Here is a 13,684-nt window from a genome sequence, read left to right as displayed (position 1 = left end):
ACTTTGGCATACTTTTTTTGGTGATGTATTTTTGTTACCAGTACTTCAGTGTTTAGGGCCAAGGCTGTCGTTATAATGTGTTGGAAGTTTCTATAGTTCACTGTCATAACACGTAGAGGTGCTGTACTAAAAAAAAGTGGTCTGGGATTGCCTCCACACGGCTCTCACAGACCATAGAAACAAAGAACAGAGATGCTCAGATTACAACACACTCAGGAGTATGGCTTTCGTTTTTTTCTCTGTGTATAACTGAAGCCTTGCAACAATGTGAAGGGTGAAGAATGGGCCATTGCGAGTGACTCAGATTGCCACCTTGAAAATACGCGTGCTCGAAGAACCCATGTTAAATGAAAAACTGTGCAATTTGCTATTTATGCCCTAGAAAAGGCAAACCCATCTCTTTTTTTTATGCCATTTTTTTGGATAAAATAGTCAGAAACATTCTATGACAAAATGATATGCTTATTCTACATAAAGTATAAAAAATTATAAATAAACTAACAAAAAAAAATATTCAATTTAATGAATAATTTCTTATTTTCCTTGGTATTTTTGTCATATACAGATATTCAGTGATGATTGCTGGCTAATATGTATGTTGATGTTGGTCATGTGACAAGATGATACGATATAGTTTAGGTGCAAAATCTGTCAAGACTGAAAATCTGAGCACATCTGCTAGTCGAACACCAACGGTGTGTGTGTGTGTGTGTGTGTGTGTGTGTGTGTGTGTGTGTGTGTGTTTCATAACTAGTAACTAGCATGCCTTGGGGCCTGTCGTAACTACCTTATGCTACTGAGAAACATTGAAAAGACAGTTTTTTTTCAAACTCTTTTGCCTGGAAAATAATGATTTCCAAGTGACCTTTCTTATTAATGTAATTAGACGTGATTTGATCTCCTCCCAGTGTGTGTCAGTAGTAGCTCTGCTGTACACTCGGAGCAGAGGAGCACTGTGAGGCAGCAGGGAGGTGCAGTACAGTAGAGCTGAACGGAATGCACTTGGAGCAGCTTAATGCTTGTGCAGCAGAATGCAGCTCAGTGTCATTGTGAATAATAAATATATACCTGTCACACATTTTGTTTATGTGTTATTTTATATACCCTTCTGTTGCCTCCTACTATCATGGACCTGGAGGCCCCACATGCTTGTGTATTAATCTGGCCCAATCATCTTTAGCGGAACATATTTTGTTTTCCAATTACCCTCTGACAGCACTCTGTTCACCTCACCATGACCAATTTAGAAACCCTGTGTTCAAGCAATATATTTCCAATGCAAACAGCTTATTATCTACTGTATTAATAATGTTAGGTACTGCAGCTAGTTGTGTACATTTGCTTACTGCAGCCATGTACAACTACAGACTGTAGCAGCATTGGTGGCTTGGACTTAAACATTTGATAATGTATCCAAAATGTGAAACGCGCTTTAAAGGGTAAAACTTCATATTATTCTCTATTCTCTGTGTCAGAAGCCATCAGCACGTTCACAGGGAGAAAGAGCTGGTGGCTTTTGACACTGAGATGATGAGCTGAAAATTAATTTTTCTATTTCATTTACACAGGAGGGCAGTAAGCAAATGAAAGCTACTATGATGAACACATAGCAGCTGGTATGAACAGCAGAAATGTAATCACTAAAATGAGCTGCACCGGTAAATATTTCAGTGAAATGCCAAAGACCCCTACATGTGTAATTTGTAGCCAAAGCTGTTTTTCCTGGGCCACTGGATTTATTGATATTAATAAACTGCTATGCATACATATTTTCTAAAGTTACCTGGAAATGCACATCTTGGAACTAGCAATAAATAACGTGCATTGACAAAACCACAGATGCTGAGCAGTTAGTGATCCATATAAAAGTAAATACTACACACTCAAACATAAAGAATAAATCATATTTAAGAGGCTCTGGTAAAGGAGGACAAATACTGTGGAAAATTCTCCCCATTTTTGATAAAACAGAGAAATGCTTCAATGCCTCATGTACACAGGCAGAGTCTCCATCTTCCTTGACCCTGAAGTATGAATGTGCTGCACAGTTACATTCGAACCCATTAAGATACATGCCAACGATATTGCCTAAATGTCTTTTAACAAACAGCTACAAAATAGTGACTCTGAAAGTGCAACTTAAGTGGTGGACAAACTGGTGGTTCATCATGTTGTGCAACATATTAAAGTTAATCTGTGACCTCACCTCCCTCTTATTTGTGGGAAAACATTACATACAATTGCCTGTGTTCGTGTGTATCCAGATCTTTAGAAAATCTCCTATTCTGTTCTGTTTCTCTTTGTTTTTCTTAGAATAACCACCACTGCTGCTTGCATGATGGACTTGAGGAGGTACCCGCTTGATGAACAGAACTGCACCCTGGAAATTGAAAGTTGTGAGTATAATTTGACTTTATCTCTCACAAGAAAGACCCTTAACTTACAGCAAGCTTCAGAAGCAATAAGCATGACTGCCACATAGGGTTGGGTACCGAAACCCTGTTCCTACGCAACCGGTAGGAATCGGACCGGATTAGAATGCAAATTTCGGTTCCTCATTTCGGTTCCACTTAATGTGTCAACTGAAATATTTTCCCTCCGTCGCTCCGAAACGGACGTAAAAATATCACACTTTCTCTGTAGTCTACCGTTAGCTAGCTACCATAAATGTAGGCTACTTTTAAAATGCCACATTTTCCCTCTGGGCTCATCAAAACGGACGTACAAGCATATTAACCATTCACTGCACGTGATCGCTAGTAAACCTATTACATCTTTGATGTAATTTTTCAGTTTTTCAAGAATCGGTTTAGGAATCGAATCGTTTTAAAAGTACCGGTTCGGCATCGGAATCGTAAAAATCCAAACAATACCCAACCCTACTGCCACAAAGCTGTTAGTGCTATCTTAAAAAATATCACGTTACCTCTATAATAAATAATTTGGGGCTGTTATTTGCCAATGTGTGCCATTTGTCAGATGTTTGACCTCTGCAGTTGATGACTGCCTTGAGAAATAGTGAAGAAATCACAGTGCATTGATTACTGTTCCGTCAGTTTGACAGATGGAAAGGGCCACTGCTGGATCATTGAGTGGTAAAGGAAAAATGATAACATAAATATTAGCGACCTTGCATCACCCTCAATATGGCTCTTAACCCCTAGTGTCGTGCAATGTCTGAAAAACACACACACACACACCATCCACAATAATCATTTCATCATCATGAATACCCTGCACACATAACTAGTAACTAATATGTAAGTAACAAGCAAATAATAATTAGTTATGGGTTAAGTGTCATTTAGCGTCTGATTAATCAGGAATGATTCATTAAGGACGTGGTCAATTTGTAAATATCCAGATATTGTTCAAGTATAGTAACTTATCATTATCTAACGTTGTCCTTAAAGGAATAGTTCAGCGTTTAGGGAAATTGCTTTTTTGCAGAGAGTTAGATGAAAACAACAAGACAAGGCATAATCTGGATTAAACAAACAGATATGGACAGAGCCAGGCTAGCTGCTTCCCCCCTGTTTCCACTCTTTATGCTATGCTAAGCTAACCGTCTCCTGGCTTTAGCTTCATATTTTCAGTTTGTTGTGTGGTATTCAATTCAATCTTCTTAATTCTCGGCAAGAAAGCTAATTCTGAAATAAAATTTCAAAATCTCCAACTATTCCTAGAGTTATTCAGGAACTACGTGGTTAGCCCTTCTGTTCCTGATTTGTTCTGCACTTTTACCCCGAGAGCCACAGGAGTTATGATCCATTAAGGGTTGAGCAGTACTCCCCATGGCTAATAAACTGGCCTTTATGTGTGAAACTGATGGAGTTGCCCTTTCAGATCATAATGGGATGAAAAAAGATATGGAACATTGTGAACTGGTAGCTTGACTCTTAAAATGAAACGTTGTCATCTGCATGTGTATCTGTGAAGTCATCAGGTATGTATATACACATAGGATGAAAATAAGACGTAATTTCAGACTTTACATGATATCACAAAATATCCTTTAATTGATATTTCATGTCTCCCCCCAAAAAAAAATTTAGACAAATCAATATCCAGTTGAAAAATGTACTAGTGGTGTAATTAAACATTGTATTTGCTTGATCATTTTCATTGACCACTCCATCAATCAACACACTTGCTCAATATGGCAGATATTTGTGGTTTTTGTTGTTCAAGATAAAAGTGCTTAGTGTTTACCTTCGGGGAAATCAGTAAGCAATGAAATATGGATATGCCATAAATTAAAGAGTTGCAAAAATATCTGCTGTTTGTGCTCAAGGAATGCTCTGCACTAGTGAGAGCCATGCACATTTACCATCAGTTTGATTGATTAGGAAAGCAGTTGTTTCAATTTCATGGACAATGTCACATTTCCCTATAACCTCAGAGGGAGATTTAATGGCAATGAGTCCTGGTCCCTTAAGGAGTTTAATGCCATCCAGGTCTGGACGTGGGGTAGTAGAATGTGAAATGTTGTAACACTTCCCAGACTGAGAAATTGCTCTGCAGTGAATGCATACTGGCCTATTGACATAAATCTACTGCTGTGGTCACTTTCAATTGCACTGCCAGTTAAGGATGTGTGGGAGCGCCATACCAAGTGACACATGTTAATAAATATTCATGCAGCAGGTATGCATGCATTGATATAGCTCCATAGTAGTCTGGACAGTGGAGAATGGGATTGCCAAAGGTGGAAAAAGTACTAAAATATTGTACTCAAATAAAAGTACCAATACTTTGATGAAATATTACTCAAGTACAAGTGATGTTACCTATCTGAAAAAATACTCAAGTTAAAGTAATAAGTAGTTCATTTAAAATGTACTTTAAGTAAAAGTTACTTATTTACATAAAAAACAACAACTGTAAAACAGGGCGGGGGGATCTCTCCCATGTAGTGAAAATAGGACAAGGGGTCATAAATCCTAAAACTAAACTAAACTGTTTTGTTTTTAATTAAAGAAAAATTTCTACAAATCTATTAACATCTATACAAATGTATACACATGTAATAACAACATAACACATGTCACACATGACATTTAAGACCTTAGAAATGTATAATGTGCAATTTTAGTTCAGACCATCCCATAAAACGTTTTTAAACAATCAACTGAAAGTGAAAGTACCATACATTGTTAGTTCTGAGGGCCATCCTTCTTTTCTTCACAAACATAAATCACGTGTTTTGACTCCATAAATGGGTTAGACCCATAGACTGTTAATTATAAGTATTAATATTAACAGTCTATGGTTGTTCACAGCCCAGACTAGCAGCTAGCTTCTACACACCTAAATAGCCCGTATGAGCTAATTAGATGTATGTGAATTCATTTAGCCAGTCTCCTACATACGTTGTCCCACGGCAGGGTGGGCAATTCATTTTCTCAAGGGGCCACACGAGAAACAGGGACTGTTGTGGAGGGCCGGACCAATAGGCTAAACTCAATTCTGCTCAATATTAATTTTATGTCAGGCGGCACGTTCTCAAACGTCTCTTTTTTTCTCTGGGTATATTAGCGCAGCAGAGTCCACCAAACACTCTTTAATTAACTCCCTTTGAGAAAATGGCTTACTGTTTTTGTGGGATATCACAAAGCTGGTCCTGACTGCTGCATCGCTGGATGCCTTGTTGCTTTTGCAGCTTAACTAGCATAGCTACAGATGTCCATGCCCGCTCTGCATCAATCAAGTTGTTACATTTCTCTGCGTGTTTAGTATTGTAGTGGCGATTCAAATTATAATTCTTTAACACAGCGATCTGTTCTCCGCAAACTAAGCACACGGCTTTACCTTTGACTTCAGTAAATAAATACTTAGAAGTCATTTTTGAGGGCTAACAGCTCATTCACGTCCATGCTAACATCTCCCGCTCAGTTCGCGGCTCGCCGCCACATCCATGGGTCCGACACATTGCAGTTGTTCTTCTACTTCTTTTTAAGGTCTGGTGTAGTTGTTCCGGGCGTGATTTGTTTTCTTTCTTTTCTCCTTTTTTTTTTTTTTTACTCAGTAACGTATGGGATTTGTAATGTAGCGAAATGCAATACTTCACTGAAAACATAATCAAGCACATTTTAAAATACCGATTTTAAAAACTACTTGAAAAATACAAAATACGCAACAAAACTAGTCAATACAGTAACGTGAGTAAATGTATTTCGTTAGCCTACTTTCCACCTCTGGGGATTGCACACTGAAAGAACAGACGGATTTAAGTCTTAGGTAGAAATGTTTTCCACTGAAGGAGTTTTTGTTTTGTTTTAGTGCCGTCTTTGGTGCTGCGTGGTCCTACTGGAGAAAACATTTCTCCTTAAACCCCATCACCTCTGACCGTCTGGCTACAATCCGTAATGCTTCCGTTAGGATTAATATAATAAAACTGTGATGTCTTGTTGAAAAATGTGTTAACCTGATTGACCCATCTTTAGCACTCGGTATGCGTTTTTAAGCCAAAAAATTAAATCCCCATGTACAACTTTTTTTGGGAACCAGAGCTTGTGTCCTTTAGTTAGCGGCATAAAAATCTTTTTATTTTAATTTTATTTAGTTTAGTTTTGGAGGTCTTACTGAACAGAATGATGTAAATTAATAGGATGGAGTCCCAGATTCTTGCAATGCAGTGACCTCCAAAAGTCTACATAAAAAGACTGAATATTATGTGAGGCTTGCTTAGCTCTAAATGACTGTAATGAAACATAAAGTAGATAAAAAAAATAAGTTGTTTGTCAAAGCGACCTCCACTCATTATCCAAACTCTTGGAACAGACTTGAAATAGAAACATGGTTATCTTTAATGTCTGTTTCTTCACCACACTTAACACTACACATGTTTCATTCCCCCTCTCTCTTCTCTCCCCTCTGAATTTGCCCTGACCTTGTCACAGATGGATATACCACAGATGACATCGTATTCTTCTGGCAAGGAGGAGACAGCGCCGTGACGGGCGTTGACAAGTTGGAGTTACCTCAGTTTTCCATTGTAGAACTCCGCTTGGTGTCCAGGGAGGTCAGGTTTACTACAGGTAAGGCTGTTGTAGAAAATGCTTCTAATTAGGCTGAAAGTGTCCACTGCATACACAAAATGATGCTTACATGCTTTATAAACACCTCTGGATCCGTATCACCACTGGGAGTTCTGTGAGTGGGGGCAACAGTAAAAATGTTATTGTCACTGGGAATATGATTATATTTGGGTCGTGCAGGAAGATAACTTCCTTTTCCATGCAGCAGATTGTAGGTAGCCATTTCCACTTATGTATAAAATGTGCACTGACTTGCAAAAACCAAGCAAAGTGCAACTAAAGTAGCAAACATTGACTCATAGCTACAGCAATTGTTCTCTGACATATTTCATCATCAGTGTTCCTATTAGAATCAGAACTTCAATTAAGCACAATACATGTACTGTACAGGAATTGTTGGTACTTGTATACAAGTTTGTGGTGCTTTGCTGAGTATTTCTATTTAGTGCAACTTTCTACTTCAGAGTGACCTTTATTTGGCAGATTTTGTTTCACCACAGAGCCAGGCTAATTATCTCCCTCTGTTCTCAGTCTTAATGCTAAGCTAAGCTAACTGCATCTCTGCCTTTAGCTTTATATTTAGTGCACAGCGATGAGTGGTATTGATTTTCTCATTTAACTCTCAGCTAGAGAGTGAATACGTTTATTCCCCAAAATGTCAAACTGTTTTTTTTTAGAATCTGATTAGGTCTTCCACCACTGGCTGAGACACATTGAGAGGATTACTCCCCAAAATGTTACACAATAATATCCGGATTTAAACTACAGTACAGTGTAACAAAAAAGTGCAACACATACAGTACTTTGGAAAGTAGACTTTTTTCCACTGCATTTTCTACATTCAGTATGATAGTCTTTGGACATTTGTGTTAGGGTGTGGTGATGGCATGCAGAATGCTATTAGTTCTATATTTAAATCGTTGACCTACTGTATAGAGATGTCCAATAGACTTTAGACAAGTTCAAGAGTGAAAAAGCTCCAAAAACAAAAAAAAGACCAAAAAAAGTGATGTGTTGGTAATAGAAAATGTGAACCCCAGTTTTCAAAAGTCAAATTCAAGTGTAATTGTCATGTTGGAGTTTAATGAAACCTGTGAACATTTGTCACCACCATTAATCTCGGATGTACTTGGGTGATCTAAGCCACTTGTCTCAGGTTTGATGAAGTATGTATGCTAAGGTATTGATTCATTAAAAGATTTACAGGAACCTGGAGATGATGAGGTCATTCATCATTGTATGTTCCCCATAGCAAATAGCCTTTTAGATTAAAAACCATCAGGCTTATCTGAAGCCTTTTTTTTTCTTTGGTGACATATTGGAAATAAAACTGTAGACAGAATGCATAGAATGGAATTTAACTGTATTTAGAGCACTTTGTATTGTTTCCAACCTCGTAAATATCTAGTTATAGCTGAAGTGGAGAGATCCTGCCTGGATGTATATATTGCTGTTTGCATCAGCATTGCATTGTTGTGGTTGTTTAAATTAAATGCAGTCAAAAGACCAATTAATGTCTTGGCACAAGCGGCTGGTATTTCCCTGCAAAACATTCAGTGGAATGAGTTACCACCTTGCAACCACATATATTTTCCTTCCTCTTTTAGTGTAAAGGCATGCGTTGCAATTATGCACCTCTGAAATGTCCTTTTGCTAATGTTTAGAGGACAGAGAAAGTGCGAAAGAAAAGCACAGCGGCTCTCTGTGACAATTCTCAGAGGGATGCTGGAGCTGCCTGCTGAGATAGGGGGTTGCAGAAAAATCTGCCGTGTTTGCGACTTTCTGCCATGTTTAATTGGAATCGAACTTGTCCCTGGAAAGGAATCCATCGCTTTGGGGAAATTAAGTGCTCCATCTGAACAAATGGAGAAATGACTACCCTGCGTGTTGTCAAAGTGCAGACTTTGGAACTCTTAAGTTGCGCCAACGTTTCCCCCCCCCTTCTCTCCTTTTTTTCACAGATTTTTTTTACTCTGCCCCAGCTCTTTTTTCAAACTATCACTCACTATCACAATTTCTCCTTATTACAGGTTCATATCCAAGGCTTTCGCTGAGTTTCAGGATTAAGAGGAACATTGGATATTTCATCCTGCAAACATACATGCCCTCCATCTTGATCACCATCCTCTCCTGGGTCTCCTTCTGGATCAATTATGATGCCTCTGCAGCTCGGGTGGCCCTGGGTAAGACACAGCCACCGCTGAATTTATTAAACTTCCAACGGTACCTGTGGAAATCCTGTGATTATCAGCAGAACTAACAGCATGTGGCTGTCCAATGTTCAATGTTGTTGCCTACATTTACTTGCACGTGAAACTATCAACTTTATTCAAATCGCAATAGTGCTGTGTAAACACTGACAGTAGACACACTGATGTCCATGATGTCCAAATATAATGTCCAAATATGGAGTTATGAGTGACATTTCAATCTGAGAGCACCAATTACATACTATAAGTAAGCCTGAGGGACATGCATACTCATAATATAATACCTTAAATTACCTTAAAGAAGTACACAGAATGTCACAATATCAATATCAGTTACCCTCTCACTACTTTTGCTTAAGCCATGTAATACATGTACATTACTTTGTATGACAAAGAAGCTCTCAGCTCACAGATCACTCATATTTCTGACAAAAGATCCCACATATATGAAGAGTATTTACAGGCCTTTGACCCTATGAAACAGTTATTTTACTGTCTAACAAACGTTTAAACAGCGGCCAAAATTTCACAAATATATACTGTGTATATATATACAGTATATAATAGATATTGGGGGCTCTGTAAACAACTTGACTTAAGTTGGCAGATAATAACATTGTTTTAACCAATTTTCTAAAAGTGTTATTTATGCTACTGTATGCTGAAATATGTGGCCTTCTCCAAATTAAAAGGCTAAGGTAGGACACTGCACTGTAACAAATTAAGTGTATTAAGTGCAACTTCTTGCTGTATTTGGCTTAATTGTCAAACAATACAAATATCTAGGGCTAGGGCTGGGTATCGGTACTCGATACCTTTAAAGTATCGACCGAAATACCCCAGTACCGAGTAGTATTGAAACTTCTCCAGTCAAACTTGACCTGCATTCAATCCTCTTTGTACTTATATCTAGATTTGTATGGTTTTGCTCGCAGCCAATCACCGCAAGCGTGCTTGGATTTAATGTGACGTGTGATTGGCCCACTACCGCAGCAGCTAGTGGATAAGTGGTGGTGGCATTTTTCATAACTGAATGCCTCCGTTCACATGATGGGTATCGAATGATGCGGAAAAAAGGTATTCTGTTGATATCTGTATCACTTATACGATACCCAGCCCTATTTAGAGTGCCAAATACTTTATGGGCAGTGAGTTTCACAATGCACCTGCATTATTCTGTTAAACTACACATTTCAGAGGCAAATAGCGTACTTCTTACTGCACTGCATTCTGACATCTTATTTACTACAGATTTCCCATACATACAAGATCATCCAACAAAATATGATGTTGTAGATGAAATAGTATAGTTACAATTATTTTCCCCTTACTGGCTACAGCATTACAATGCTTCTTATATGCATCAGTAGTACTATTCAAACAATATGGTGTATGACAATATTACATTGGAAGGGGCAATTCTGTTACTTAGTGACTACCTTAATTGTTTTATTTATTTAGCTGGTAATACTTTTGTACTTTTATTTACAAATTTAGAATGCAGGATTTAATTTTTACAGTGGCAGTATTTTTACTTACTGTAGTATTTTTTATTTACGTGAGTGTAAGTTATAAAGCGTGTCTAAATGTAAATGTGTGAATGTTTAAAGGGAAACTTCTGTGTCTGACGGGGAATTCTTTGTTTCTGTGTTTGTGCTGCTGTACTCAGGTGTGACAACGGTGCTTACCATGACAACAATTAACACCCACCTTAGGGAGACTCTCCCAAAGATTCCGTATGTGAAAGCCATCGACGTCTACCTCATGGGCTGTTTTGTGTTTGTGTTCCTGGCCCTGCTCGAATATGCCTTTGTAAATTACGTGTTCTTTGGCCGGGGCCCTGCGCAACAGAAGAAAATCAATGAGAGGCTGAACAAAGCCAACAACGAGCGTACAAGATATGAAGAGAAGCGCTTGAGGGAACAGGTTTGCATCTATATCTCCTACCTCTCTTTTACTCTCTGTGTCAGCCAGAGTTCAAGTACAAAACAGCGATGTTCTGCACATAAGTTTTCTAGCCATAGTCATTGTTTCCACGGACACATATGCAGTATTCCCTGAAGTAATCTTCCAGAAGCATACTGATGCCACCACAGCCCAATATGTATTCACCAACCATCATCCATTGCTTGTACCTCAAGCACTGACTGCTTTTTATCGAGCATAGCCCTTTTCATTGAGATAGCGATTCATCTAGCTCAACAGTGCTGTAAACATTCTCATTTCCTATTTAGGTTGTTGTCTATGTTTATGCTGTAGGCTTCATTCATTCTCACTCTGCCGCCTTGTATTTTAACATACATTATTTTCCAGCTAAACTGGACAAAATATCAAAATGAGGCCTTTGGAATTTAATTTGGCAATGGCAGATGCTAAAGTGGTCAGACTGAATGAAGCCCACCCTCCCTGTTTTTTGTGTGTGAAGTACTAAATGCTATGCTTATTCAAGGTTGTTTACTGTTAACTTTATGTCACATGCTTTGTTTAATTTTGAGAAAATGTGCTTATTTGCCAGAATTTATAGCCGTTTTAATGTTCTCTTCATTTTTCTTTCACATTGCAAGGACTCCATTTCCGTGCCGTTTCAAACCAACACCTTCAGGTCATTTACACAGCGAAGAAATCTGTATCTCGAGGAACAAAGAAAAGTTGGGGTACATTTATTTAGAAATCATATCAAATGTAGGCCAGCCCTCACGGTAAAGTCAGATCATTAAGGCTGTTCAAATTACTTGTGTCACTTTTTTTGTAAGTGAAAAGTCACTAATAGATATCTGTATAAAGAAACTATTTGTTAACTATTTCTGTGGCATGCAAGTTCCATATCATCCCTGCATTTTGACAGCTTGGGGGACGGGTGGGGGGCTTAGAATAAGTTTCATTATTGAGGGAATTTGGGGCTACTGCTCGACATTTCAGCTCTCACTGACTCTCAGTGTCTTTCCCGTCACCTCGCAGGTGGATGCTTATGGAAACATCCTCCTCACCACACTGGAGATGAACAACGAAGTGATGCCTTCAGACCTGGGAAGCAGCGTCAGTGACTCTCGGAATTCAGTCATGTCCTTCGATAGCTCCGGGGTCCAATTCAGGAAGCCCATGGCGCCCCGAGATGGCTTCAGCCACCACTCGCTAGATCGGAGTGCCATGCGGAGCCGGGCCAACTGTCGGCTACGACGACGCTCCTCCAAGCTCAAGTTGAAGATCCCAAACCTGTCAGATGTTAGCACCATTGACAAGTGGTCCCGGGTCATTTTTCCTATCACCTTTGGATTTTTCAACCTAATCTACTGGTTGTACTATGTGAATTGATGTGCATCCCACTAGGAATCATGGGCCATATTTTGAGAGCACATTGAATTGGCTTTGATACAGTTCCAAAATATGTATACACATATACAAGTTGAACATATGTATATGCATATTTCTATATATTATATTTATATATACACGTGTGAAATCTGAGGGACCTTTCTTCTGTACAAAGTATTAATAGGATGACTTGAATGTTTAAGAATAATCGTGAGAGAAGAATTTCAAGGCTTTGAGTTTCTTTTTCCTCCTGAAAGAAAGAATAAAAGAAACAAACAAACACACACAAGATCCCACATGGGGTTTTGGAACTAAAGACTGCATGATATTTTTGCTAAAAAAAAACCAACAACAACAAGAAAAAAGAGAAAGTGAACGCTCTTGAGAGAGAAAAGATGTCTCAGAGTCCCATTGACTTTTTATTGATACTTATTGTAATCAAAAATCCTGTCCTGCAGCTCATAAAATCAGTGGTGGCTCGTCTGTTCAGGCATCAGCTGAGTGAGATCCTTGACACCCCCCCCAACAGACCCCCCCCCACCCCCCCGCCGCCCCCACCCAACCCACCCCCCTCCGTCACGACCCCGCCCATCGCCCATGGATAACATGCCCGGAAATCTCCGGTTCTATGATGTACAGAAACCTTGTTTGGATTATGTGTTGTTCCTTGGGTTTTTTGAAGTGATATCGTTCTCTTTATCAGACATCAGCTCTGGCCTAATGGGTTCCATTAAAGGGCCGCGTGGATGGGATGACTGACGGCCGCATTCCCGCCCAGAGTCAACGCAAACTTGTGTTCCTTTCTCTTCTCATGTTATTTTAAGAAACATGTCCTTGGGGGTGTGTGTGTGGGGGGGAGGGGGGTCTTTTTTCATTATGGTTGAAAACAAGTGCTGATTATTGTAGATATGATTTTGTCTTGAAAAATACTGTGATTTCAGAGAGTGTTGGAACATGTTCTAGAGCTAGGGCATTATGAGATAAAAGAGTCAAAGGTATGCATTACTCATTTTGATTGTGTGAAAAAAAAAACATTCTATACATTTTATCATTCAGTATTCTCATGAAAGTATACTTGTACTGTTTATTTCCTCCTATTGATTGATTCTCATGCTCTTTAGA

The 13,684-nt window shown here is 38.8% G+C and overlaps 1 protein-coding gene across 1 annotated transcript in view; it reads left to right on the top strand.

Moving 5' to 3' along the window:
- gabrb4 (gamma-aminobutyric acid type A receptor subunit beta4) overlaps nucleotides 1-12,562 on the top strand; it is a 51,449-nt gene extending 38,887 nt beyond the window's left edge. The window contains exons 4-8 of the mRNA XM_078265881.1: nucleotides 2,314-2,396; nucleotides 6,903-7,040; nucleotides 9,071-9,223; nucleotides 10,920-11,176; nucleotides 12,209-12,562. Of these exons, the coding sequence (XP_078122007.1) occupies nucleotides 2,314-2,396; nucleotides 6,903-7,040; nucleotides 9,071-9,223; nucleotides 10,920-11,176; nucleotides 12,209-12,562 (985 nt within the window). The remainder of the gene's footprint in view (nucleotides 1-2,313; nucleotides 2,397-6,902; nucleotides 7,041-9,070; nucleotides 9,224-10,919; nucleotides 11,177-12,208) is intronic.
- Nucleotides 12,563-13,684: the final 1,122 nt, after the last annotated feature.

This window comes from Sander vitreus, chromosome 13 (genome assembly GCF_031162955.1).
Source record: "Sander vitreus isolate 19-12246 chromosome 13, sanVit1, whole genome shotgun sequence".
NCBI classification, from domain to species: domain Eukaryota; kingdom Metazoa; phylum Chordata; class Actinopteri; order Perciformes; family Percidae; genus Sander; species Sander vitreus.
The sequence above is the reverse complement of the archived record's forward strand: the minus strand, read 5'-3'. Positions and strand labels throughout refer to the sequence as shown.